General features: G+C 47.9%; 1 protein-coding gene across 6 annotated transcripts in view; it reads right to left on the bottom strand.

The window, feature by feature from the left end:
- Positions 1-488: 488 nt before the first annotated feature.
- Positions 489-26506, bottom strand: part of LOC137356804 (phosphatidylinositol 4-phosphate 5-kinase type-1 alpha-like) — a 48695-nt gene continuing 22677 nt past the window's right edge. Inside the window, exons 3-17 of one of the 6 annotated variants that reach the window (XM_068022589.1) lie at positions 25248-25334; positions 24350-24480; positions 21615-21732; positions 20707-20859; positions 19166-19465; positions 17309-17532; positions 16724-16807; positions 16117-16165; positions 15318-15402; positions 11810-11953; positions 9730-9877; positions 8900-8977; positions 7005-7125; positions 3370-3434; positions 489-3257 (exon numbers count right to left, since the gene is read on the bottom strand). In XM_068022589.1, the coding sequence (XP_067878690.1) occupies positions 3420-3434; positions 7005-7125; positions 8900-8977; positions 9730-9877; positions 11810-11953; positions 15318-15402; positions 16117-16165; positions 16724-16807; positions 17309-17532; positions 19166-19465; positions 20707-20859; positions 21615-21732; positions 24350-24480; positions 25248-25334 (1737 nt within the window). In that variant the 3' untranslated portion in view covers positions 489-3257; positions 3370-3419. Of the gene's footprint in view, positions 3258-3369; positions 3435-7004; positions 7126-8899; positions 8978-9729; positions 9878-11809; positions 11954-15317; positions 15403-16116; positions 16166-16723; positions 16808-17308; positions 17533-19165; positions 19466-20706; positions 20860-21614; positions 21733-24349; positions 24481-25247; positions 25337-26506 lie in introns of those variants that run through there. The other 5 variants (XM_068022594.1, XM_068022590.1, XM_068022591.1 and 2 more) reach the window with 5 other exon arrangements.

Below are 26506 nucleotides of genomic sequence, written 5' to 3'. Positions count from 1 at the left end.
TCCGTAGGTACAGCACAGAGTAGATACAGAGTAAAGCTCCCTCTTCACGGTCCCCAAACACTCCCAGGGCAGGTACAGCAAATACTTTCATCCCATTAGTCTGGTTTGCAGTGCGGGTCTCAAGAGCTAAAGGTTCAGTGTGCAATCCACTGCATCCAGCCCCAATGAGGGTGTGAGAGAGAGAAAGAAAGTGAGAGTCTCTTCCTCACACCCACTCCCAGGCTTTATAACAGAGACAGCCACACTGCAAACCACTGCTGTTGACAACTGGCTGGCAGTGTCTGAACCTGTTGCACATGCAAAAGGCACAGATTAACAAGGCAGTAAGACTTGGCAGGCGAGAGGAAGTGGTGTGGGGTTGGGGGGGGGGGGGGCGGTGCGGGGTGGGGTGCAGAAAAGCTCACCAAACATTTTAAGTGGGCTGCTGAAACAGCAGAGACATACCCAGGCGCGCGCACAGCACAGTGTACGAAAGCACCAATAACACCTTTAAACAGTCAAGATTTTATCTCTCACACACCTTGGTAAAGAGGATTAAGTTTCAACATTATATATTTAAGGCCTAATATTACGTACAAATCATTACAGAAATGTTAACAGTGCATGACAAATCAGCAGGGTTGTAACAGAAAGTCCACGATACAAAGCTACATCCTGTACATGAGAGGAACTTTAATAAAAAAAAAGCTCACCCACTTAATGGAGAGGCCGATGACCCAGGGCATCGATGCCGAGGATCTAAGCTCTCTGTGAGTGGGACACAGCATTGGTATAGTGATCGACAGGCACTGCGTATTATTAAAGAAACAGGTCACATTTACAGCACCAAGGTCCCATCCCCCTTGCATCATATTCTACTGACATCCAAATGGCAGGGGGAGGGATTGGACAAGCACTTAATTGCCACGTTTGCTTTCCCATCCCAAAACTGTTGTCGCGGTGGCATTATGCTAAGGGCTATGTTGACACCACCACCACCGCCCCCCCAACCCACCTCATCTCATCTCCCCCCTTCCCATTTCAGACTCTCTCAGTGCACAAGCCCAGAGTCTCAGGAGGACATTCACACTGGTGGTGGCATGGAGATTAAAAATAAATTGATTAAAAAAAACAAAAAAAATCTCTGGACTGATCCCCATCGTTGTCCCAAAACTTTCCAGTCGAGGACAACAAGGCACTCAAGAGTAGCAAACCCTGGCTGAAATTCACCTGCCTCAGTTCAGGGAAACAGAGGCCAGTTTTCAGCCCCCTCGCTGTTGCTCCGAGTGTAAACACAAGACAAGGCACCGATCCTGGGAGCCTCTGTGCACACCACTCCCCTAGACCAGGGTTGCAGGAAAAGTTAGTCAATGTGAAAACCGTGAAAGCAGAGAAAAGTGGTCTCTTAAGCCCAATTTGGAAGCTACCACTTATAACCAAAGCTTACCCCAAGCAAATGGCACAGTTCAAAATGATTTTTGAGAAGCTAAAAACCACTTCCGCAATGAAAATCCAGTGCTCAAATTGTTTAAAAAAATCCTGAGATTACGCTTGGATTGTGTTACTAAAATTACACTGCGACCCACCCCACTCACTTCTCACACTCAAATATCACCTTTTGACATGAATTCTTCTGCTGACTGGTGCCATGAAGACAGGCAATGGGAGCCAAAAAGGGACCAGTCGAGTCAAACATTTGATGAGACAGTGTTCTGGAGAAGTGGGCAAGCTTGACAGGTTACAGTTTACCCTCCCTCCCAAAGGCACTGACCCCTGGTGGGCTCCATGACCTCACCTTGACTCAGCGTGCCGACGACGTTCTGCAGGCCATTTGACTGTGGGGAGGTGGGGGCGCATCACAGCCGAGCACTTCGAGGAGAGCAGAGGACAAATTACAGGCAGACTCCGCTCAGTAAAGACCAGGGATCCAACCCAAAACCGTAATACATTTTTTTTTTTTGCAGCAAACCGACAGCGGCCTTGGTTAAACGCCTCATCTCAAGAATGGCGCCTCTGGCAGCGCAGCATTTCCTCGGCAGGGCACAGTCGTTCAAAAAGAAAAACAGCCCGACCCTAGCGTATTAAACAGTCGCCAATTCCCCAACAACTTGAAATCTTGGTGTAGTTTGGGGTTTTTTTGTTTGGGGGGGGGGGGGGGGGGGGGGAAAAAGAGAAAAGAGAGTAGATTGGGATGGTGGGGGCCGGGGAGGTGGTGTTTAGGGGGCCAGAGGAGATCTCATTCAGTCCAGGGAGAACAATCCTTTCAAAACGTGAAGTCCACAAGAAAAATCGGCACTTCAACATTGTCAAAGAAAAATAGATCTCGCAATTTTGCATATACAATCAAGAATACTGCAGCAAGTCTGTACACATCACCGTTGAGAGGTACACGAGTATCTGTAACATGATGATGCACACTGGGATCCCACAATGTCCACGGGTTCATTTTTTTTTTTTCCCCTCTCTCCAGTCTTTCTTCAAATACCTACCCATCTGCTTGTTCCTTTTACTTTTCGTTTAAAAACAAAGCCATGAAATCACAAGTCGATGAAAGGAAAGTTTCTTCCCGCTGTTCCCGGATCAGATGATAGGGGGGGGGGGGAAAAATAAGCCTCGTTTCTTAAATACAATGTCCATAAATATTAATTCAGGAGAATGCACACACACGCATGTGCATGTAACATTTTTGTAAATATATGATAAAGTTAGAGGTGGTGGGGATAAAATAAAATAGGAAAACAAAGCGTCTAATATAGACATTTAATCAGAAAGTGATCTTTTGGCAGGGGGATCCCACTGGATTATTTAAACTTGGCTCCTTTCCCGGTTCGATATAAGGAGGAGCAAAATGTCCCTTGGAATCTTTCGCCAGTCTCCAGGTAAAGGATTTGAACTGTTATTTATATATATATATGTATATAAAAAAAAAAGGTTCGACCGCCCCACCCCCCCCATTCTGCTCCCAATGCTTCTTTGCCTGGTTTAGCGGATATATCGTGATCTGAAGAAAACTCACGCAATGCCAAGGCTGCTCCAGCTGCCGGGCAAGGGGGGATGGGAGGGGCAGGTGGAACTGCAGTGAGAGAAGTTTTCTCTTCTCACCCCTCCCAACCTCCCCCGGTATAAGCTTCTTTTAAAATAAACTGCCCACCAAAGCCTCCGTTCCTCGTCTCGCCGCGGGGCCATCCCTGGATTATACAAGAATAAAATCAACCCTCGCAGAGTGTGCAGGTAGACAGGAAGTTGTCAGATGCAGATTTTACACGCCGTCCGTTTCACTGAAACAGAAAAAGAAAAGACAACCACAACGTTACTCTCTTGCAGAAAGGGCCTTGTTAAAAAAAAATATTACTTAGGAGGTGGCAAGCGTCCCAGGTGAAATTATTCTACCTGAGAATCAGCACATCTGGCTGTGCTAGGTACCAGTGTCGACATTCTGCTTAGCTGGCTTCAGTCTGCATGTTAAACAAAAGCAGGTAACAAGAACTTGCATTTATACAGCGCCTTTAACGTAGTAAAACGTCCCAAGGTGCTTCACAGCAGCGTTAATCAGACAAAATTTGACATCGAGCCACATAAGGAGATATTAGGACAAGTGACTAAGAGCTTGATCAGAGAGGTCGGTTTTAAGAAGCATGTTAAAGGAGGAAAGAGAGGCGGAGAGGTTTAAGGAGGGAATTCCAGAGTGTACAACCTACGACCAGACTCTGCCGATTCCCAAAATGATTAGTTGCCCCTTTTTTTTTTATTTGTGCATGAGTATGTGGGCATCACTGGCAAAGCCAACATATATTGCCCAACGCTACAGAAGGTGGCAGTGAGCCGCCCTCTTGAACCGCTGCAGTCTACTTGGTGTAGGTACACCCACGGTGCTGTCAGGGAGGGAGTTCCAGCGATGACGACGGAGTGGTTGATATATTTCCAAGTCAAGGTGGTGGGTGGGCCCCCTGCAGCCGATTAAAGATAGGCACGGACTGGGATATCAACAGCCCCTTGCCCGCCTTTTAAAAGCAGGTTTCGACACTTTGCCAGACCATAAAACTCAAAGTTTGTCAGCTCCGAGGGCTGTGAAAATCTGGGCCTGCCATGCTATCGCTGGGATGCGGGAGCCAGCACGCGAGAGAGCCAGTGCTCCACAATCACAACGTATATTTGTACAGCCCCATTGACGTAGTAATATGTGCCAAGTCACTTCACGGGAGTGGAATCAGGCAAAGTCCAGCAGCACGTAGCAGGGATCACTACCTCGCGATATACTGAGGAGTCGAGTCGATTAGTGTGCTCGTTTGGGATATAGTAGGAATTAGATGCATTTGTTTAGCTCCTTTCACATTCTTGGACATCTCAAAGCACTTTACAGCCAATTAATTACTTCTGAATCTCCACAACCCTCCGAGATCTCTAAGCTCCTCCAATTCCAGCCTCTTGAACATCCCCCAACTTCCATCTCTCCACCACTGGCAGCTGTACCTTCAGCTGCCTCGGCCCTAAGCTCTGGAATTCCGTCCCTAAACCTCTCCGCCTGTCTCTCTCCTCCTTTAAGACGCTCCTTAAAAGTGACCTCTGACCAAGCTTTTGGTCACCTGTCCGAACATCTCCTTATGCGGCTCAGTGTTAAATTTTGATTAATAACGATTAGTGAAGCGTCTTGGAACGTTTTGCCAAGTTAAAAGGTGCTGTATAAATACAAGTAGTTATTCTAAGCACACACAGTGCAAACTTTATCATGCACAAATTCTGTCAACAGTAAGTGAATTTTAATGATGCTGGTTGAGGGAAGAATGCTGGCCAGGACACTGGAGACTTAGAGTAATTTATGGCACAGAAGGCGATATTCGGTCCATTGAATCCTTGCCACTCGCCTGCTGTTCTTCAGAGAAGTAGTTGTGGCATCTATAACGTCCCCCTCTCTCTTCCCACTCACCCCCCACACCTCCCCCCCAGAACCGCAGATGGGGCCGCGGTTTAACGTCTCGCTCAAAAGACGGCATCTCTGGCAGGTCAGCACTCCCTCGGTAGCGCACAGGAATGGGTTAAACCAATCAGAATAACCCGACCCCAGCGGATAAACAGCCGTCAATCCCCCAAGACTCACGGCTAACAATGGATGGCCGGGGGAGGTGGGGGGTGGAGTGGAAGGGGAAAATGGAGCAGGGGCAAAATGATGCCAACTCTACATCTTGGGAGGAGTTTGTGGGTGAAAACTTACTTTGCCAGCCTCGCTATCATCAGCCTCCGGAGGCTCTGGCAGACACGAGTGTCGGGGGAGTACAGGCGACGAACAAATCCAGTACCTTCCCTCCAAGAACTGGCACAGGTGTAGCACAGGTAGGAAACAAAAGCAACAACAAAAAAGAAATAGGGAGACATGGAAAGCAGCAGAGAGAATGCAAAGAATTAAGACAGGCCAATTCAAGCAACGCAAAAGGATGTCACAATCGCAAATATTAGTTTTTTTTTAAAGATCGAGAAGCTGTTAAAGTTACTGTGTACGACATTCTGGGGCGAAATTTTTGCTTTGAGGGCTATTACTCCATCATTGTATTCTAATCGGTTAAGTACAGGTTTGTCAAGACTCTTGTAACACACCCATCATGGATCTAATACATTGCGAAATCCCTGGAATGCAACCGGGTGGGAGGCTAAGAGGGAGGAAGGTCAGTCAGGGTCAAGAGGAACAGGTCAAGTTCGGGGGTGGGGAGAAGAGAAATAAAAAGACTAAAATGGAACAATAAGCCATTTGCTAGTTACTGCAACTCCTCACGTGGTAAGCTGCTATTTCTGGCCCAGACATCAGCTCAAACACAGACAGACAGCCAGACAGGAGGAAGGAAATGAGTTGCTACCAAGAGGGCTCACGGTGGCTGAAGTACTGTGACCTCAAGTGAAATTATAACTGAATAAAGGTGCATCGGGAGGTCTCTCCTCTCCTAAAGCCTAACGACTCATTTGGCCCCTCTGCCAGTGTTTCTGCTCCACACAAGCCTCATCTCACCCTATCGGCATATCCTTCCATTCCTTTCTCCCTCGTGTCAATCCAGCTTCCCCTTAAATGTATCTGCTATTCCCCTCAACCACTCCCTGTGGTAGCGAGTTCCACATTCTCACCACTCTCTGGGGGGGGAAAGAAGTTTCTCCTGAATTCCCCATTGGATTTATTAGTGACTGTCTTATATTGATGGCTCCCTAGTTCTTTAATATCCCCACAAACGGAAACATCCTCTCGACATCTTTCCTCCACATGCTGCAACTATCCTACATTCAGGTCTTAGGATGCATTCCATCCAAACAAACCCCCAGTTACCCTCGGGAACAAGAGGCAAAGCTGGGTTTGGAGGGGGGGCGGGGAAAACGCCAATCGCCACTCAGTGGAAAACGTGGTGCACGGATGGGAGGGCATGGAAGCAGACCTGGTCGGTCTGGGACACGACACCACATGTAGTTGAACAGCGCGTGGACAAGAAAGCCCAACTGGGCGCCCGGGGAAAGGTCATGTTTTGGAAGAGGTACTGCAGGAGTGGCCGGCACCAATGGAACCCCGCCCCCTCGCGATAGTCGGCACTGGCCTCAGAAGTGGGAGAGCAGAGAAAACTGGCAGGGAGGCGAAATATCTTCCTACTCTGCGCTCAAGTCGAAAGTCAGCGGAAGGAAATGAACTGGTAAATAGTATCATCCAACTTGCGAATGTAGTACAGAGTACGTTACCGGGTTATTGGCCATTAGTAAAGCTGATGTGGTTACATGCAGGCTTTTGCAAAGTGCAACGTTACCGAAACCTAACACCGCGGCTGAATAGCCAGCTGCTCGGTGGGTTGTTGCAATCAGGGAGAGTGACCTGGCTAGATCAGCACCAGTTTCACAGGGGCAGGGAGGGCTTGAGGAGAGGAAACCTCTCGCTCCGTCTAATCTCTCCTGCAGCGAGATTAACTGAATGCAGGGCCATGCTCCAGCAAAGGGTCTTTCCCCCCTCCCTCCCTCCCAACCAAGCCACCACCCCACGCCCCCTCCCCCGCAATGGTACTTACGAAGCAGATTTCAGTTTCTAGCAGCGTGTCACGGCACCTGGTGCCTTCCTCTGCTTTTGACTCAATGGACAGCTCTGAATGGAGGGTCCCTGCGGCTGGCTGCAAAACAATTGGAGAAATACTGGGGAGGGGATTTGTGGGAGGTGGGTGGGAGAATGTGATAGGAAGAAGAAAGGACTGGCATTAAGCTCCTTTGTGCCGATCAGTCATGTTCTTCCGTGCTTTTTAAATATATAAATGTTCATGGGAAAAAGACGCTCAGTTTGAAGAGCTGGCTCTTTCTGACCTCGGCCATCAGTAAAGGCTGTGGTCACTCGGTGGGGGTCTGAGTTGTAATGGGTTAGTGCAGAAAGCACAGAAGGGGTTCTAATCGAAAACAGCTGGTAATGGCAAGGCTGGCACACTATTGTACCAAACTCTGGCGCATGGAGGCAATGTTGTCTTTTTTTTGGGGATACCCTCCAAGGTGTTTCACAGAAGCTGATCAATCTGCCCGGCATTATACCTAGGGAAGCGTGACTCCAGAGGAGATTACTTGGGAAGAGGGCTGAGGTTGCATCGCCAAAGTCAGAGCCCCTCAGCCAGTCCTAGATGTAATGAATCATTTATACTGTGACCAAGATGCCCAAATTCAGTCCCAGTACACAACAGAACATAATAAATAGGAGTGGGCCATATGGCCCCTCAAGCCCGCTTCACCATACAAGATCATGGCTAATCATCTTTCTCAACTCCACTTTCCTGTCCACTCTCCACAATCGCTGGATTCCCTTCATGCCCAAAAATCTATCGATCTCAGTCTTGAATATACTCAACGACTGAGCATCCACAGCTCTCCAGGATAGAGAATTCCAAAGATTCACCACCCTCTGAGTGAAGAAATTTCTCATCTCAGTGCTAAATAGCAGACCCCTTACCCTGAGACTGTGACCCCAAAGTTCTAGGCTCTCCAGCCAGGGTTGGGGGGGGGGGGGGGGGGGGAAGAGAAACAGCCTCTCAGCATCGACCCTGTCAAACCCTCTGAGAATTTTATACATTTCAACACCATCTCTCATTCTTCTAAACTCCAGAGAATATCAGCCCATTCTACTCCATCCCTCCTCATAGGAGGACCCTCCCAGACGAGGATCCTCCTAATGTGTCACTAGTGTGATGTTTAGCCTACCCTCACAGTCTTTAATTAGATAGTTAATTATCAACAACTTGCAGTTATAAAGCAACTTTCATGTAGTAAAACATCCCAAGGTGCTTCACAGGAGTGAAATCAGGCCAAATCTAACACCGAACCACATCAGGAGATATCAGGACAGGCGACCAAAAGCTTGGTCAAAGAGGTCAGTTTTAAGGAGCGTCTTAAAGAGGAGAGAGGGGCAGAGGGGTTTAGGGAGGGAATTCCAGAGCTTAAGGCCCCAGGCAGCTGAAGGCATGGCCGCCAATGGTGCAGCGATGGGAATTGGGGGCACCCAAGAGGCCAGAATTGGAGTCAATTTAAACACGTGTGCCATGAGAACGTTTGAATCCTCAAGGAGAGGAACATTTTTGATTCTCCTGCCAAAGGCCTCTGGCAAGCAGTCAAACCACAAAGAGATATACAATCCCCAATGAGAAGGACCACCAAGAGGCCAGTAATCCCAGGTTGTTTTCAAAGACTTGGTAAACCAGTGGACAATGAGCGTACTTGGGAAGGAGGGGAAATTTCTCCCAGCTCTCTGACCCTCCGTCGAAAGGAATCTAATTACCATTACCCTGTTGCCCCAGCAAGAGGAGAACTTCCAGCACATCTGACCGAGCTCATGTCTCAATACAGGTTTGAGATGCACGGTGTCCCACAAACCAAGGCTTCAACAAACTCTCCCGTCCCCTCCCTCTCCCACCACCCCCGCCAAGACGCTCACCTTTCTACGCTGCTGACAACTTGCACGTTCTGTTGTGGTTCAGTCTGATCAGCCGCATGTCCATCTAATCCTAGCGGCCTACAAACATCAAGACCTCAATTAGTTCAACAGGCAAGATCCAGATTTGTTTTTAAATAAAACCCATTCAGGTACCTCAGCACCAACCCGTATTTATAAAGTACCATAATGCAGCTAAACGTCCCAGGAGCTTCACAAGAGCATTAGTAAACAAAAATCTGACATTGAGCCACATAAAGAGATATGAGGGACAGGTGACCGGTCAAAGGGATCAGTTTTAAGGAGCGTCTTAAAGGAGGAGAGAGAGAGAGGCAGAGAGGTTTAGGGAGAGAATTTCCAGAGCTTAGGGCCCCCAGGCAGCTGAAGGCACGGCTGCCAATGGTAGAGCGATGGGAATCGGGGGCTGTGCAAGATTGGAGCAGCGCAGAGATCTCGGAGGGTTGGAGGGCTGGAGGAGGTCACGGAGACAGGGAGGGGAACAAGACCACGGAAGGATTTGAAAAGGAGGTTGTGAATTTTTAAAATTGAGGTATTACTGGATTGGGAACCAAAGTAGGCGGAGAGGTGAGTCAGGATACAGGCAGCAGAGTTTTGGATGAGCTCGAAGTTTATGCAGGGTGGAAGGCTGGCCAGGAGAGCCCTTCGAGCAGCAGACCTTGGAGTGCCAACACAAGGAGTAATATGATAAAAGATATGGGGAAAGAGTGGTAATGAGACTAATCCCATAGCTCTTTCAAAGAGATGGCACAGGCTCGATGGGCTGAACAGCCTCCTTCTGTGCTGTAACATTCCATCATTGTATTACAACTAACCTTGAGACTGGAGAATTTGTTCCTGTGCTGTCCAACCCTCCAGGGTCTGCAAGAGAAGAATTGGACAAGGTTGTGGTTGCAGAAACACTAGCAGCCTCATCTAATGGTGGGGTCCTGGGTAGGATGTCGGGGCGCCCTTGATACACTCCTGCAAGAAAGGGCAATGACGTGGTTCATCAATGGTACAACTAAGCTGTAAAAGACCACAGAGCATGAACTGAACTGACATCCACACCTTTCACCTCGCCCCCCGGCCCCCAAAACCTTTCCCCATCTTATTCCTGGACCAAAAAAAACAAACAAGCCGAGAGTGCGCCAGCTGTGGTTCAGTGGGTAGCATTCTCGCCTCGGAGTCAGAGCTTGTGGGTTCAAGTCCCACTCCAGAGACTCGAGCACAAAAATCCAGGCCGACACTCCCAGTGCCAGTACTGAGGAAGTGCTGCACTGTCGGAGGTACCGTCTTTCGGATGAGACTTCAAACCGAGGCCTCGCTTTCCCTCTCAGGTGGACGTCACAACGATCCCACATTAAAACAGTGACCACACTTCAAAAAAGTACCTCATTAGCTGTAAAGTGGGACCTCCTGAGATTGTGAAAGACACTAGAAATAAAAGTCCTTTTTAAAAAAAAAAAAATTGAGAAACATGGGGAACTTGCCTTCCTGAATGTGGCCTGAAACATGGTCCTTTCCTGGAATGACACAGCCAGTTTGCTCAAGAAGCTTGTCCCCATTACTCAGAATGCAGCCCACGCTAAATTAGAAACTCACAACAAGAGGGAAATGCAACCCTGAAATCATGATCTAGGTGGTAGAGTTTGGTGTTGAACCCAGGAAGGGTATACTTGCCTTGGAGGCAGTACAGCAAAGGTTCACTAGATCAGTCCCTGTGATGAAACAGTTGCCCCATGATAAGAGGCTGGGTAAAGTGGGTTTATATTCTCTGGAGTTTAGAAGAGGTGATCTCAATGAAACATGCAAGATTCTGAAGGGGCTTGACAGGGTAGACACAGAGATCGTTTCCCCTGGCTGGGAATCTCGAACATGGGGGTGCAGTCTCAGGATAAGTGGGGGGGAGGTGGGCAATTATTTCAGACTGAGATGAGGAGGAATTTCTTGACTTAAAGGGATGTGAATCTTTGGAATTCTCTACCCCATAGGGCTGTGGATGCTTCAGTATTGAATATATTTAAGGCTGAGACAGACAGATTTTAGCTCTCAGGGAATCGAGGGATATGGGGAGCGAGTGGGAAAGTGGAGTTGAGGCCCATCAGCCACCATCATACTGAATGGCAGAGCAGGCTCAACAGGCTGTATGGTCGACTCCTGCTCCTATTTCTTATGTCCTTATGTTCAAACTGTGCAAAAGATCACCATCTGTGAGTTGAAATTTTAATAGCAAGGCCTAAAAATCTGGAGGGGGAAAGGGACTGGACAAACATGGGTTAGGTCGTGCTCTCCTTGATCTTCCGATCTCAGTCTCTGAACCGCTCCTCAGCACACTTCCTAGTTAACTCACTGGAGGTCTTCAGATTTCTGTAATCCAAATCCAGCTTCGCAGGAGCATCAAACAAACAAAATCCAACACCGAGCCACATAAGGAGATATTAGGGATGTGTTAACAAAAGCTGAGTTGAAGTGGTCGGTTTTAAGGAGCGTCATAAAGGAGGAGGGAGAGAGAGAGAGAGAGAGAGGGGAGGAGAACTTTAGGGAGGGAATTCCAGAGCTTAGGGCCTAGTCCAGAGCCTAGACAGCTGAAGGCACGGCTGCCAGTGGTGGAGCAATCGAAATAGGGGGATGAGCAAGAGGCTAAAATTAAAGGAACGCCGAGATCTCGGAGGATTGTTGCAATTTGGGGTGGGGCAGGATGAGACGATGGCGGGGTTTGAAAACAGGGATGGAAAGTTAAAAAGAGAGACTGCCGAACCAGGAGACAGTCTAGGCGAGTGAGCACTGGGGATGGGTAGGTGGTGGGTTTAATGCACCTCCCTCCCTGCCTCTTCTGAAGACTCACAGGCCAATACTGCAATAAGCAGCAATAATTCCCGAACAATGAGCGTTGCTTCCGCTCACGACCGTTACCTGGTTCTATTACTGCGTGAGTCACCTCCTTGTTATCCGCCTGAGTTTTACTCTCCTCTGGAGGTGGCTGCCCAGCCCCTCCCGCTGCAGGCCGGCGTGTTGATGCCATACCGATTCGGCTTTTCTTTGATGGGGATGGTTTGACTGACAGAAGTTAGACAAAAAAAAAATTAGGTGCACAAGCTAGCAGCAAGTGAAGATCTGGCCTCAGTGGCACAGATGATCCTTTAACCTCTTCCTCCCTCCCCACCACCGCCCCCCCCTCCCCCCACCAAGGACCTGAATATAGTCCAGTTCCATAGAATGACCGGTACTCCCTGTCCAAGGCCAGTTGGGCAAGCTTTGCCCTCCTTTAGTTAATCAACATTTCAGCTTGATGCTGCAGTGGTTGTGGCACAGGACTTAGTGAGCCACAGGTTGTAAGTTCAAATCCCAGCAGGGTAAACTGTGAATCTGAATTCAAGTCCCAGCAGGAAAGGCTGACTGGGACAGCCACTGGTTTGCTGGCCTGCACTCGGCTCCAGTCCCGTGCGAAGCGATGCATCAGCGCAACCATGGATGGGCCGTAAATGCCAGTGTCACACTAAGAACAAACAGCAAAGTGCCTTAACAGAGGTGCGAGTGAGACACACCTCTACCTGGGCTTGCTCCCTTCAGACTCCTTTCATCTGCCTCGGAGACTCTGGCAATATTAGGCCGTCTGGACGAGTTCAGAGGGCAGCTCGAGCACGAAGGTCAAACAGCCTGCTGGAACGTGAATGGCTACATGGACAAAGTACCAGAGAACGGCCGGTGCCCCTAATAAGGTGATAACACCTTCAGAAGAGAGCGCGGCGGGCGAGGAGTGGAAAAGCTCAAGTGCTGCAGGGATCTCATCACTTCACACAGTGTCTACTGTGGGCTCACTTTCCTCACACTGTTGGGCACTGGAAGAACCCAAACCATTCCCTTGACACTGTTGCTACTTAACACTTAAAAGATTTCAAAACTCAAGCATGGTGTCACCTACTTGTTCTACCTCATCCTCTCTCCTACTCTTCTCAAACATGGTGGTGGTCTGCACTAAGAGCCTTGCCCTTCACCTAGGTTTCTTAATAAAAAACACATTTAACAGAGAGAAAAAACACTGAGGACAATAAATCTTAATTCTTGATCACTAGCTTGAGATCACAGCTCCCTCTTGAAATCCAATCTGGACAGGACCTAGGTGAGATGTAGGCATTTCACCTCCCATACTCCTTGCCCCCAAAAGTTACAGAAGTGGGTGAGGGATGTTTTTGGGGGGGGGGGGGGGGGGTGGAGAGCAAGACACCACAACTTTTCCAGAGGTTAAAACATATACACTAGTTGATCTCCAAGGCATTCCACAGTGCAGCCTTGAGGTAAAGCTGGGTTAGAGGGAAGGGGCCAGTTTGACAGCGTGCTCAGATATAATTCAGTTGCCAATTTCTTTTCTTTTGCATTCATTATGAATTCCTGCGTCTCTATTTATAATGGAAACTGCCCGCGGGAACTTATCAACAACGTGAATTTATATAGCGCCTTTAACTTAATAAAGGTCCCAAGGTGCTTCACAGGAGCGTTATCAAACAAAGTTTGACGCTGAGCCACACGAGAACATATTAGAGCAAGGTACAGCGTGGCTGGGGGAGCATTTAAGGAGAGAATTCCAGAGCTTAGGACCCCAGGCAGCTGAAGGCACGGCCGCCAATGGTGGAGCGATGGGAATCGGGGGATGCGCAAGAGGTCGGAATTGGAGAAGCGCAGAGATCTTGGAGGGCTGTAGGTGGTTACCGAGATAGGGAGGGGTGTAGGGGCTGGAGGTGGTTACAGAGATAGGGAGGGGTGTAGGGGCTGGAGGAGGTTACAGAGTTAGGGAGGGGTGTAGGGGCTGGAGGAGGTTACAGAGATAAGGAGGGATGTAAGGGCTGGAGGAGGTTACAGAGTTAGGGAGGGGTGTAAGGGCTGGAGGAGGTTACAGAGTTAGGGAGGGGTGTAGGGGCTGGAGGAGGTTACAGAGTTAAGGAGGGGTGTAGGAGCTGGAGGGGGTTTGAAACAAGGATGAAAATTTTAAACATCGAGCCATTGCTTGACCAGGAGCTGAAGCAAATCAGCGAGCATGGTCGTGGATTAGAGGGGGTGTTGGAGAAGTGGGAGAAATGACTGAGCAGAACCCGCTGCGAGTTAGGATACAGGCTCAGAGTTTTGGATGAGCTCAAGTTTTTGGAGGGTAGAACGGAGGAGGCTAGTCAAGTCTAGAGGTAACGAAAGCACAGATGAGGGTTTCAACTGCAGATGGACTGAGGTAGGGCGGAGTCGGGCAATGTTATGGAGGCGGAAATAGCGATGGCACAAATGTGTGGTTGGAAGCTCACCTAGGGGTCAATTATGACGCCAAGGTTGCAAACAGTCTGGTTCCATTTCAGACAATTGCCAGCAAGAGGGAATGAATTCGGTGGCGAGGGAGTGGGAAGCAAAGACACCAGCTTCAGTTTTCCCAATACTTAGTTGGAGAAAACTTCTGCTTATCCAGTATTGGATATCAGATAAGCCGTCTGACGATTCAAAGACAGCAGAGCGGTGGAGAGAGGTTGTGATGAAGTAGACCTGGGAGTTGTCAGCGTACATGTGGAAACCGGCGGTTTTGGATGATATTGTCAAGGAGCAGCATGGAGATGAGAAATAGGAGGGTGGGGGGGGCAAGGATAGATCACTGGAGCATCACACTGTCAAGACATTTTTTTTTTTTTACAGCACAGAAACAGACCAGTCTTTGCCGGTGCTTACACTCCACAAGAGCTCCTCCCACCATTCCAATAGACTTTTGGACTGTAAAGGAATGAAGGGTCTTGGAATCAGATGGGAAAGTGGAGTTGAGGTCAAAGGTTTTATTAAAAGGCAGAACAGGATCAAGGGGCTGTATGACCTACTCCTGCTCCGATTTCTTGTGCTGCGTAGCATATCCTATTCTTTACTCCCTCAAGAGCTCATCAAGCTTTCCCTCAAATGCATCTGTACTATTTGTCTCAACCACTCCCTGTGGTAGCGAGTTCCACATTCTCACCACTCTCTGGGTAAAGAAGTTTCTCCTGAATTCCCCCATTGGATTTATGACTCATATTTATGGAACCCTCCCCCCTCAACTTTCACCACCCCCAGTTTCAGATTCCCTCCAAACGTGGAAACATCTTCTCTATGTCTACCCTTACGAACTGTTTCGTTATTTTAAAGGCCTCCATCAGGTCACCCCACAGCTTTCTCTTTTCTAGAGGAAAGAACCCCAGCCTGTTCAGCCTTTCCTGACAGCTATCAACTGAGCTATGGCTAAAAGCCCAGCCCAACCTCACCAGATGTCTCCACACGTACACACACCCTCTCGCTGTAGGTCCTCCGCTGATGGAAGGGTAGAATTACACCTTGGGAGGTCCTTGCTCTACACGCGGGCTGATGGACAGGAAGCACCCAGGCCCAACATTTCAAAGAAATATATTAGTAATTGGATATTTACGTGGTATCTTCTTGAAGACCATGCTGCACATGAATCTCTGAAATCGCTCAGCATAAAACCCTGGTCTGTGCACAGATACTGTATCCTGAGACAAAGTGAGAGAGAGGAAGCAGAGATTAAGAGTGGGGCAAGACACAATATGACAGACACTGATTAATGCAGCAGCAATCACCAACCAGCTACATTCCTATAACCTCCCTCAGGCAGCCAATAGCTCCCAAGGTAGCGGACACCAAGAATTTAAGATTGTTTGTAGATCAGGTCAGAGTAGGGGTTCAGACTTGACTGCGAGGTCTACCACACTTTCCCATCTTACCACACCCTCTGAGAGACCACACAGTATTCCCCCCATCAAAACATCTATTTGTTTCTTAAAGGATTCTGGGGTTATTGCCATTACTTTGATGAAGTAAATAGGGAGAAACCATTTCCACTGGCAGGAGGGTTGGTAACCAGAGTTGTTGTGATCTGGAACGAGGTGCCTGAAAGGGCAACGGAAGCAGATTCAACTGAACTTTCAAAAGGGAATTGGATAAATACTTGAAGGCAAGAGCAGAGAAGCGGGATTAATTGGATAGCTCTACCGAAGGGACAGCACTGGCACAAAGAGCCAAATGGTCTCCTTTTTTTTTTGCTGGATTGTTAAATGATTTCTCTTCAGGGAATGCGCAAGTGGAGTGTCACATCTCCTAAAAATCACGATCTCATTCATGCGTAGCTATTTCGGCAACAGAATTGCTAGAGGCACCATTGAAGAGCCCCTGCTTTTATAGAGATACCACATGTCCTTCCTACTCACCCCATCATGTACAAGGGCCTTCCAGGAATGTTCCAACTTCTTTATAAATCTAAAACAGTGGAGGAGACGAGGTTACATTGGTAACATGGGAACAAGACACCGACGAGGGTTTACTACATGGCACATAGGGAGTGAAATGGTCTCATTGTATCATGAATCCTTCACACATAATCAGATCGCACTGCAATCTACATCATACTAACTTAGTAAACTGTTCCAAGCTGCTTCGATGGAGTGAAAATCAGGACAGATTTGGAGACCGAGCCACTTAAGTAGACATTAGGACAGGTGCTCGGTTGAAGAGGTAGGTTTTTAAGGAACGTCTTAGAGGAGAGAGAGGCTGAGATGTTGAGGGAGGGAATTCCAGAGCTTAGGCCCCCAGGCAGCTGAAGGCACGGCCGCCAATGGTGGAGCGATGGGAATCGAGGGATACCCAAGAGGCTAGAATTGGAGGCATGCAGGGCTGGAGGAGAATAGAGATAGGCAGGGGACAAGGCCATAAAGGGATCTGAAGATGAGGATGAGCTTCTTAAAGCAAGGTTTTGTCAGACCAGGAGCCCATGTGATGGGCATGAGAGAGTTGGTGGGAGTTAAGATGGCAGCTTACCTATAAGATTGTAAGATGTCTATGATGCCGATGTACAACATGAGCCGCTCGCCTTTGGAGTTCCGAGCTGGAATGCCCCCCATCCTGAAACAGAAAACATTTAACGGCATCATTTACCTATCTTAATGATAATCCTCCACCCCACCGCCAGATTTGATAAAGGACTTGTATTTCCATAGCGCCTTTTACAACTTCCCAATGTGGTTTACAATCAATAAAGTACCTTGCTGTGAAGTAGGAAAGGTGGCAGTTTGCGCAAAGCGAAATCTCACAAACAACGATGCAAACTTGTTTTTTTTTATATATATTAAAAAAGGGATTAAATATTGACCCAGGACACCGGGGAGAACTCACCTGCTCTTCTTCAAAATAGTGGCCGTGGGATTTTATACATCCACCAGCGAGAACGGACTTCCAAGGGGGCACTGGAAGGGCCAGCTCAAGTCACCTTCTCACTCAGGCAAAACTGCTACCCAAAGAGCCACGGGTGACTCCACCTGACAACAACACCCCACGTCGGCCACCCCCCTGCTCCCTCCAAGCCCTCAGTCACACATCCAAACACTTGACAGGGTAGAAACTTACAACTCGTCCGTCTCACTGGTGCCTCCCAGCCGCGATTCACCCTGGATGGCCTCTACCGCCGTGAAATAAAGAGATCGCTGGCCAGTGGGTCTCCTGCTATCTGACGGTCCAATGCCATCCGTGCCGCCTTGCAGCCCCTCAATCCCCTGCTCCCGGCTGGCTATATCCACGTTATGGATCCCAACCAGCAAGCTGTAGTCCATGATTTTAAAGCTTTGCAATACCTACATTGGGAACACAACAAAAAGGGAATGGATCCTCTGAAAGCACCATCGAAAAGCTGGAAAAACAGAACATATCGGAATTACTCAGGCAGCATCGGCGTGGAGAGAAAGAGAGTTAACGTTTCAAGTCAATGACTTGAGCAGATTTCTGATGGAAGGTTTAAAATTGATCGGAAACTTTTGTTTCTCTCTCCACAGATGCTGTCCAACCTGCTGAGTGTTTCATGGGATAAAAGGATCAAGGGATAGGGCGGTGGAGTGGAGTTACCTCAGCCACGATCTCAGTGTATGGCGGAGCAGGATCCCATTCCTTATGTTATATTCCCAGCATTTTCTGTGGAGAAAGTCTTAAAGCACGTCACAGTGAGGGGCATAGTCTCAGCGAGACCAATCCCCCACTCTCCCCCCCCCCCCCCCCTCCCCAGGAAACCTAAATGGACACACATGAGGGGGTAGGGCGCAGAGGTGAGAGTGTTCCAAATTTCCACTCCCCTTTGTGTGAAGTGCTTCCTGACATCACCCCTGAATGGCCTGGCTCGAATTATAAGGTTATGCCCCCACCACCCCACCCCTTGTCCTACACTTCCCCAACCAGAGGAAGTAGCTTCTCGCTATCTACCCTATCAACTCTGCCAATTTTCAAAAAAAATTTGTTCGTGGGCATTGCCAGCATTTATTGCCCATCCCTAAATGTCCTTGAGAAGGCGGTGAGATGCCTTCTTGAACCGCTGCAGTCCGCGCGGTTTAGGTACACCAACAGTGCTGTTCGGAAGAGGCCCAGCGACAGTGAAGGAATGGTGATATAGTTCCAAGTCAGGATGGTGTGTGGCTTGGAGGGGAACTTGCAGGTGCTGGCGCTCCCATGCACCTGCTGCCCTTCTCCTTCTAGGTGACAAGAGGTCACGGGTTTGGAAGGTGCTGTCGAAGGAGCCTTGGCAAGTTGCTGTAGTGCACCTTGTAGATGGTACACACTGCTGCCACTGTGCATCGGTGGTGGAGGGAGTGAATGTTGAAGGTGGTGGCTGGGGTGCCAATCAAGTGGCCTGCTTTGTTCTGGATGGTGTTGAGCTTCTTGACTGTTGTTGGAGCTGCACTCATCCAGCTTAAACACTCAATTAAACTGGCAAAAGAACCAGAGGCAACTCGAGGAAAGTTTTATTTTACACAGCAAGTTGTTGCGATCTGCAACGCGCTGCCTGAAAAGGCAGCAGATAATGATTCAATAGTAACTTTCCAGAATGTGCCAATGCACAAAGTAGCAGATTTCAATTCAGCAGTGGGATGTGAACTCACGACCTCTGGCATCAAACTTTACACCACTGAGCCCATACCTCCCCATTGACAACTGACAGCTCAAGGAGGAAGCGCAGTGGAACTGCAACCCTGACGACAAGAGGAGGGGAACACAGGAGCAGGAGGACGCCATTCAGCCCCGGAGTTTGATGCACCATTCATTTAGATCATGACTGATCTGCATGTCAACTCCATCTATCCGCCTTGAGTTCACAACGCTCAATATCTTTGTCCAACAAAAACCTATCCAGGAAGGGGAGAAGACTGGGGAAAACCCAACACAAATGTATGGCTCAAACAGACTCCTTTTCCCCGGCGAGTCCACGGTAAAGATACTAACCAAACAGTCTCTCTGAATTGTTTTACATAAGGCACTGTGCATATCAGTATCCAGATAAAGGCCATCGGGGATGTCTTGCATGAAGTCCAGGTCTTTGAAAGTTGGCCGTGGCTTCTCACGCTCCCTCTGAGAGGCCTTGCGTTTGTAGGTCGACCCTTTCAGGTCATATTTCAGGTGCATTTTCATCACCCGAGGCAGCAAGTTGTTCATGACCACCAGCCGAATGTTGTTGCCGCCTGACTGGATGCAGTAGAGCCCAAAGAACTTGGGCAGCAGCGTGCGAGGGTTCTGATTCAAGTTCTGTAGAGAGACAGAGAAGGCATTTACAAAAAAAGGAACAAACTTGCATTTGCATAGCACCTCAGGACACCCCAAAGCGCTTTATAACTAGCAGCATTTATACAGAATTCATAACGTAGTAAAATATCCCACGGTGCTTCACAGGACCGTTATCAAACCAATTTTGACCCCGAGCCACATAAAGAGATATTAGGGACAGGTGACCAAAAGCTCAGACAAAGAGATCATATTTAAGGAGCATCTTAAAGGAGGAGAGGTGAAGAGGGTTAGGGAGGCAATTCCAGAGCTTAGGGCCCAGGCAGCTGAAGGCACGGCCGCCAATGGTGGAGCAATGGGAATCAGGGGATGCACAAGAGGCCAGAATTGGAGGAGCGCAGAGATCTGAGAGTTTAGGGACGGAGAAGCTTACAGATAGAGAAGGACTAGAACACAAGGATGAGAATTCTAAAATGGAGGCGTTGCCAGACCGGGAGCCAATATAGTTTAGCGAGCCCTGGGTGGGGTGACGGGAAATGTACAAGACTTGGTGCGCGATAGGATAAGAGGCAGCAGAAGCTTTACAGCCAGTGAAGTGGGCTTTTTTGAAGTGTAGTCACTATTGCAGCCAATTTGCACACAGCAAGATCCCACAAACAACAAGATAAATAATGCATATGGGGTAACGACAAACTATCACTAGTAATATGACCAGCTCCCTCGAAGTGCTGACCCATACGGACAAAATAATATCCTGTCTCTGCTAATGGACAGTGAGCCAGCAGTCGGATTAAAATCAACTCCCTTGACTAGAGGAGGGGAAAAGAAACAAAGAGAAACTTCCCTGATTGTTATTCAATCTGAATAGTATGCATGCGTGTTATAAAGGGAGAATAGATTGGGATATGACTGCGATGCTCCCCGCAGTCAAACAGCTCACCAATACTCAGCATTAAGGCGCATGTATCCCAGAGACGATCCCCATGCACGATTAATCGCTATTGGAAATTACAGGGGAGAAAATAATCTTACAGACTTAATAAAACGTTATACAGGACATGGAGCTGACTGATCTTGCAACACCCTTGCTCATAATATTTAGGGGTCATGAGGATATACCGTACCGAGACCGACGGGCAAAGATCTTTGCTGATAGGGAGGGAGTGAGGGAACCTGAATAGCAGTAAATTAGAACAGCTTGCTTTCATGGAACAGTATCTCTGCAGGAGACAAAAGGAAGAAAACAAGGGAGAAAAAAGACTCACCATATAATATCCAGGGAGCAGCTTCTGTAAGAACTCCGCCTCCTTGTGCTGAACTGTTTTAATGATAAACTCATCATCAGCTGACACATAGAAGACGGATCCACTAGCACCAGGATTAGACAGCTCAATCAGCGACTCGTTACACAGAGAATACTGCAGACGGGGGCGAGAGAGAGAGAGAGCAAGCTTCAACTTAACTCAACACAGATCTACCAATACCAGTCAGAGCAGCTCAACTGACTGCTAGTTGACCTCTGCCGATGCTCACAGGCAAAAAAAAAGTGCCTCATTCTTTCATGGTCTCCAAATTCTTTCCATCTCCCCGAGTTTATCTTCCACTCTCATTTTCCCTCTCGTTCTCCGTGTGGCAAACACTGACTCTCAACTGTGGTCAATGTATCCGTTTCTCTCAAAGTCCCCGCTTTTGCTTTTCCATTGTTGGCAACCGTCTCAAGATGAAGACGACTGCTCACAACCTCGGTGTTGCATTTGACACCCCCCCCCCTCCCGAGATGAGTTTCTGATCACATATCTGCACCATCACCTAAGTCCAGCCCTGTAACATTGCTCGACTCTGCCTCAGCCTAAATGCTTCTGAAACTCTCGACTATTTCAATGCTCTCCTAGCCGACCTCCCATTTTCCACCCTATGTAAACTTGTGCTCATCCAAACCTCTGCTGCCTGCATCTTAACTTGCACCGAGTCTCCCCATTCACCTATCTTACCGATCTCATCGCACATACCTTAATCGCTTCACAAACATCCAACTGTCTCCTGAAACCCAATCGTACCGTTCTAGCCCCATGCAACGGGTTTTTCAATCTCTGCAACCCCCAGTGCACTACACCGCTACTTTCATCCAGACACTTGGCCCGATTCAGTGCGGAAGCTAACCACCGCCACTTACCAAATAGTCATCTGGACGAATACCAAACAGCTCCCGGAAGTACCGGAACGCTACAGGTGCGTAGGTTTTAAACCGGAAATCGGAGTAGTGATGGGCTGGCGTCAAGTTGCTTCCTTCACTGAGAACAAAACAACAAACGGTAATTTAGAATAGACACGAGAAGCTCTACACTAAATGCGACTAGTTACTTCCTTCAGGAAAATCAATTAAATTCTTAAAAGAAAATTAGCATTGGGCCTGTACTTCCCAACCTCAATCCTTACTTCTTCTTTATGGTCACCCATTGAGTCAACATTTACCAACGTATATTGCTATGTAAACATTTCTTATTCAACTTACAGTATAGAATCAGGCCATTCAGCCCAACTAGTCCATGACAGCATTTATGCTCCACTCGAGCCTCCTCCCATATAACTCAGTATAACCTTCTATTCCTTTCTTCATGTTTTTACGCAGTTTCCCCCTCAATACAATCGATGCCAGGGCTCAGCAACCTTTTTTTTAAAAACCTGAGCCTTTTTTGAAACGTGATAAAAGCAGAAACTATTGGGAGCCACAAGACAAAATTTTGGCATTTCTAAACCAAATACTTGGCAAATTGCCAAGTGTCTCTGGTAGAATTCATAATTTACATATTTAATAAAATGCACGTATTGAACATATGTATCAATAGAAAAAAATCAAAGCTAAACAACCTAACTCTGAATTAGCACATTTGTTTTTTTTTTTTAAGAACTTAAATTTTGTCAGTAAAGTCATGTTTAAAACAAACTATAACTTAAGGCGCATAGAATTAAGACAATTTTGTCGACTATTGATTCTCGTGATAAAAAAATAGCTTCTAATAGCACACGCAGAATAATTTATGGCCTCAGTTATTGGTTGGCATCATTCCATCTATGAAAGATGATGGACATGCAGCAAACAATCCATTTAGGTGGGGTGTCTTCTCTTGGTGCACCTTTGCCGATGGCTGTGAAGGCCAATCCCCGAGAGGCAGGTTCTGCCACAAGTGCCGCACGTGAAGCTGCCAAGTGACCCTGTGAGTTGTTGTTTTTGACGTTGACGCCTGTTGCCAAGCTGCTGTCGCAACAGGTCGTGGTGGTGGTGGCGCACATCAGTCCTCAGGATGCGTCACCGTTTCCCTCTTTCACCAGCTAGTGACTCCCAGGTGCGATAGTCGACATTTTAGGGCCTTCGTGTCACGCATGCAAGCATCCTTGAAGCGGAGTTTTGGGAACCACTCCCCCCCCCCACTGGTCGTCTGGCACAGGGTACCTCACCATACAGAAGGTCCTCTGGTATGCGACCATCCTCCATCCTGCGGCCGTGTCCAATTCACCGAAGCTGTCTCTCTGATTAGTGCCAACACACTTGTAAGATCTGCCTTGAAGAGGGCTGCCACATTTGTGATTTCGTTCTGCCAGGATATACCCATAACGCGGAGCAGACAACTAAGATGGAAATTACTGAGCTTCTTTTCCTGGTAACTGTAAGTCATCCATGTTTCACAGCCATACTGCAAGGTGCTGAGAACACAGGATTGTAAACCATCAGCTTGGTCCGAAGGGTCAGCTTGGTGTCATCCCAAGCATGTTTCACGAGTTGGCTAAAGGTGGTAGCTGCCTCCCCTCTGCGTGTATCAAGCTCTGCCACCGTGGATCCAAGGTAGTAGAATTTGCTAACCACTTCCAGTGGGGTGTTATTTAATGTGATTAGGGGCGGCACAGTGCCGCAGTGGGTGGCACTGCAGCCGCACAGCTCCAGCGACCTGGGTTCAGTTCTGGGTACTGCCTGTGTAGAGTTTGCAAGTTCTCCCTGTGACCGCGTGGGTTTCCGCCGGGTGCTCCGGTTTCCTCCCACATGCCAAAGACTTGCGGGTCGATAGGCAAATTGGCCATTGTAAAAAAAAATTGCCCCTAGTGTAGGCAGGTGGCAGGAGATTTCAGGGAAGGTGGGGATGTGAGAGGGAAAATGGGATTAATGTAGGATTAGTATAAATGGGTGGTTGATGGTGGACTCGTTTCGGTGCTGTATCTCTAGGGGCGGAGATGTAAAACCTTGTCTCATGGCCACAGTTTTCTTGACGCTTATTAGTCAAGGAGAACTAGTAACAGGCATGGAAGAGGCGTGGCTATATTAGAAACAAGAATGGTCACAACCATGAAACCTGTTCTGCCAACCAAAGGTATTATCTATAACTGTGGTGCAATTATACCAGTCCAACAGGTTTATTTTTTAAAAAGTAAAATACTGCGGATGCTAGAAATCTGCAGTCAAAACAAGAAATGCTGGAAATACTCAGCAGGTCTGGCAGCATCTGTGGAGTGAAGCAGGTTTATTTTTTGTTTTATTATTTGTTTTTTGTTAAAATAATAATTGGAAACAGTTAGGTGCAGCATAATAATCCGCTTTTTATTCCCACAATGAAAACACAGCTCTTGCTTGTCTTGACTTAACATTTTTTTTTAGGCTTTTCTCATGTTAATGCAATCCAACTGGAAAAGGTTGGGAGCTTCAAATGAAATGTTAAAGAGCCGTAGGCTGCAGACCCCTGATCTCTGCTATTCGCCTCAACCACTCCCTGTGGTAGCAAGTTCCACATTCTCTCGGAGTAAAGAAGGTTCTCCTGAATTTCCGATTAGATTTCTTGATGGCCATCTTGTATTGATGGCCTATCGCTTTGCGTGTGAATTATTTTCAAAGCAAGCCAGTGAGGCATGTTGAAACCTTACCTGGGGAAGAAAATGCTCTCCACCACGTAGAAATCCTGCATGAGGACATCCCGCTCGGGCTTGGTGCTGAGGCTCCCCACCGTGTGCGTGATCCCCAGCTGAATGGCGCCTCTGAGGGCAGAGGAGGTCGTCTGATGTAAACACACACACACACAAACAAATGAAACCGGTCACTCCCACAGTGGCCTGACACTTAAACCCACCAACTCGACATGGCCGTAAACAAGGCAAGCGATTGGTTTTTGCTCTGATCTATTTGAAAAAGCGCTTTGCTATGAGAAAGCAGAGAATGCGAAGCAAGTTAAATCAAGTACAAGTGGAATTGCACAGGGTTTGCTTCAGAACAGCCATACCCTTTTCCCATAAACAGCCAGAGATGCTGGGATTCATAGAGGAATACAACACATCATGCCTGCATTGGCTCTTTGAAAGAGTTATCCAATTAGTCCCACTCACCCTGCTCTTTCCCCACAGCTCTGTAAATTCTTCGCCTCATCACCTACCGATCCAATTCCATTACTATTGAATCAGCTTTCCACTGCCCTTTCAATCGCGAATTTGTGCTGAGTTAACTGGTGAGCTGCAGTGCACCTTCAGCATCCCAGGCTACGCTCGGAGAAGGGGTGGGGTGGAAAAGAGCAGCTGAAGCAAGAGAATAGATCAGATTTCCTGCCCCCAATCCTGAGCACAGGCTGGAAACTGCCCGTGTGTGGCGGCAGGTTCAGGGCCAGATGCAATGGCCTTTGCGGTGGAATATCTGGCCCACTTTCACACGCAAGGTGCAGCCACTATTGATGAGGTGCCAAGTGGTGGCAGCACATATGAAACAGTACCCCAATGCAAGTCACCAGATTTGGGAGGGCGGGGAAGGAAATGAATTGCGGGATCTGCCACTTGCCTTCTTGTATGTAGTTTCACCAGTGGAATCCACTCCTCGGTGCCCTTTCCTTCTCAACTGTGTGCCATACAAAGAGGAGCTTGCCATCTGCAAACAAGATACCAAATCAGATGAAAGTCATCGCAAGGCTGACAGCCTAATTTAGCTTCTTATACATTAAAAAAGTACCGGCCTGGGTTTCAGGAAGTAATTCTTCATGGCTGGACCCTTCAGCAGTTACACTCCAGCCCTCTGGAATTCTCTTCCTAAATCTCGCAGCCTTGCTACATCTCTCCTCATCTTTCCTACATTACAACAGTGCTTCAAAAGTACTCCACTGCCTGTGAAGCGACCCGAGAATGTGACAGGCGCTTTATAAATGCAAGTCTTTCATTAACCGGCCCCAAGTTCTGGAATTCCCTCCCCAACTTTCCCCTCCTCTAAAATGCTCCTGAAAACCGACCTGTTTGACCAAGCTTTCAGCCATATGTCCTCATACCACCTCATGTTAAATTTTGATTGCTAATGCTCCTGTACAGCACCTTGGGATGTTTTGCTGTGCTAAAGGCGCTATATAAATGCAAGCTCTTGTTAAACCTTCTGAAAACTCACCTCCTTCAAATATCCCTTCAAGTCTTCTTACCACCAACCCTTAAATCTTCTTTCATCCCTGTTTAATGTGTGTCTCTCTCTCCCCCTTTGGAAGCACTGGGAGATTTCCTTAAACAAAGGGCACGAGAGGAACCACAATTCATAGAATCAATTCTATTAGTCACGAGTAGGGCTTGTTAGCACAATTCAAATATTCCTTTCGACATAGCTTCGGAGGGCTCAGTTGGGAGTGCACTCTACATGTAGCACAGAGCCTGACACACAGGAGAGTCCTTCCTATGAAGCAGTGGCTAGCACCGCAGCCTCACAGCTCCAGCGACCCAGGTTCAATTCTGGGTACTGCCTGTGTGGATTTTGCAAGTGATCCCTGTGTCTGCGTGGGTTTCCTCCGGGTGCTCCGGTTTCCTCCCACCACCAAAGACTTGCAGGTTGATAGGTAAATTGGCCATTATAAATTGCCCCTATTATAGGTAGGTGGTAGGGAAATATAGGGACAGGTGGGGATGTGGTAGGAATATGGGATTAGCGTAGGATTAGCATAAATGGGTGGTTGATGGTCGGCACAGACTCGGTGGGCCGAAGGGCCTGTTTCAGTGCTGTATCTCTAAATAAAATAAAAATAAACTCTAGTCTGTGATGACAGCTGATTTCAACAGGGCCATCAGTTA

The sequence above is a fragment of the Heterodontus francisci genome, chromosome 46 (assembly GCF_036365525.1).
Source record: "Heterodontus francisci isolate sHetFra1 chromosome 46, sHetFra1.hap1, whole genome shotgun sequence".
Taxonomy (NCBI): domain Eukaryota; kingdom Metazoa; phylum Chordata; class Chondrichthyes; order Heterodontiformes; family Heterodontidae; genus Heterodontus; species Heterodontus francisci.
This window is presented reverse-complemented; position numbering and strand designations above follow the sequence as displayed.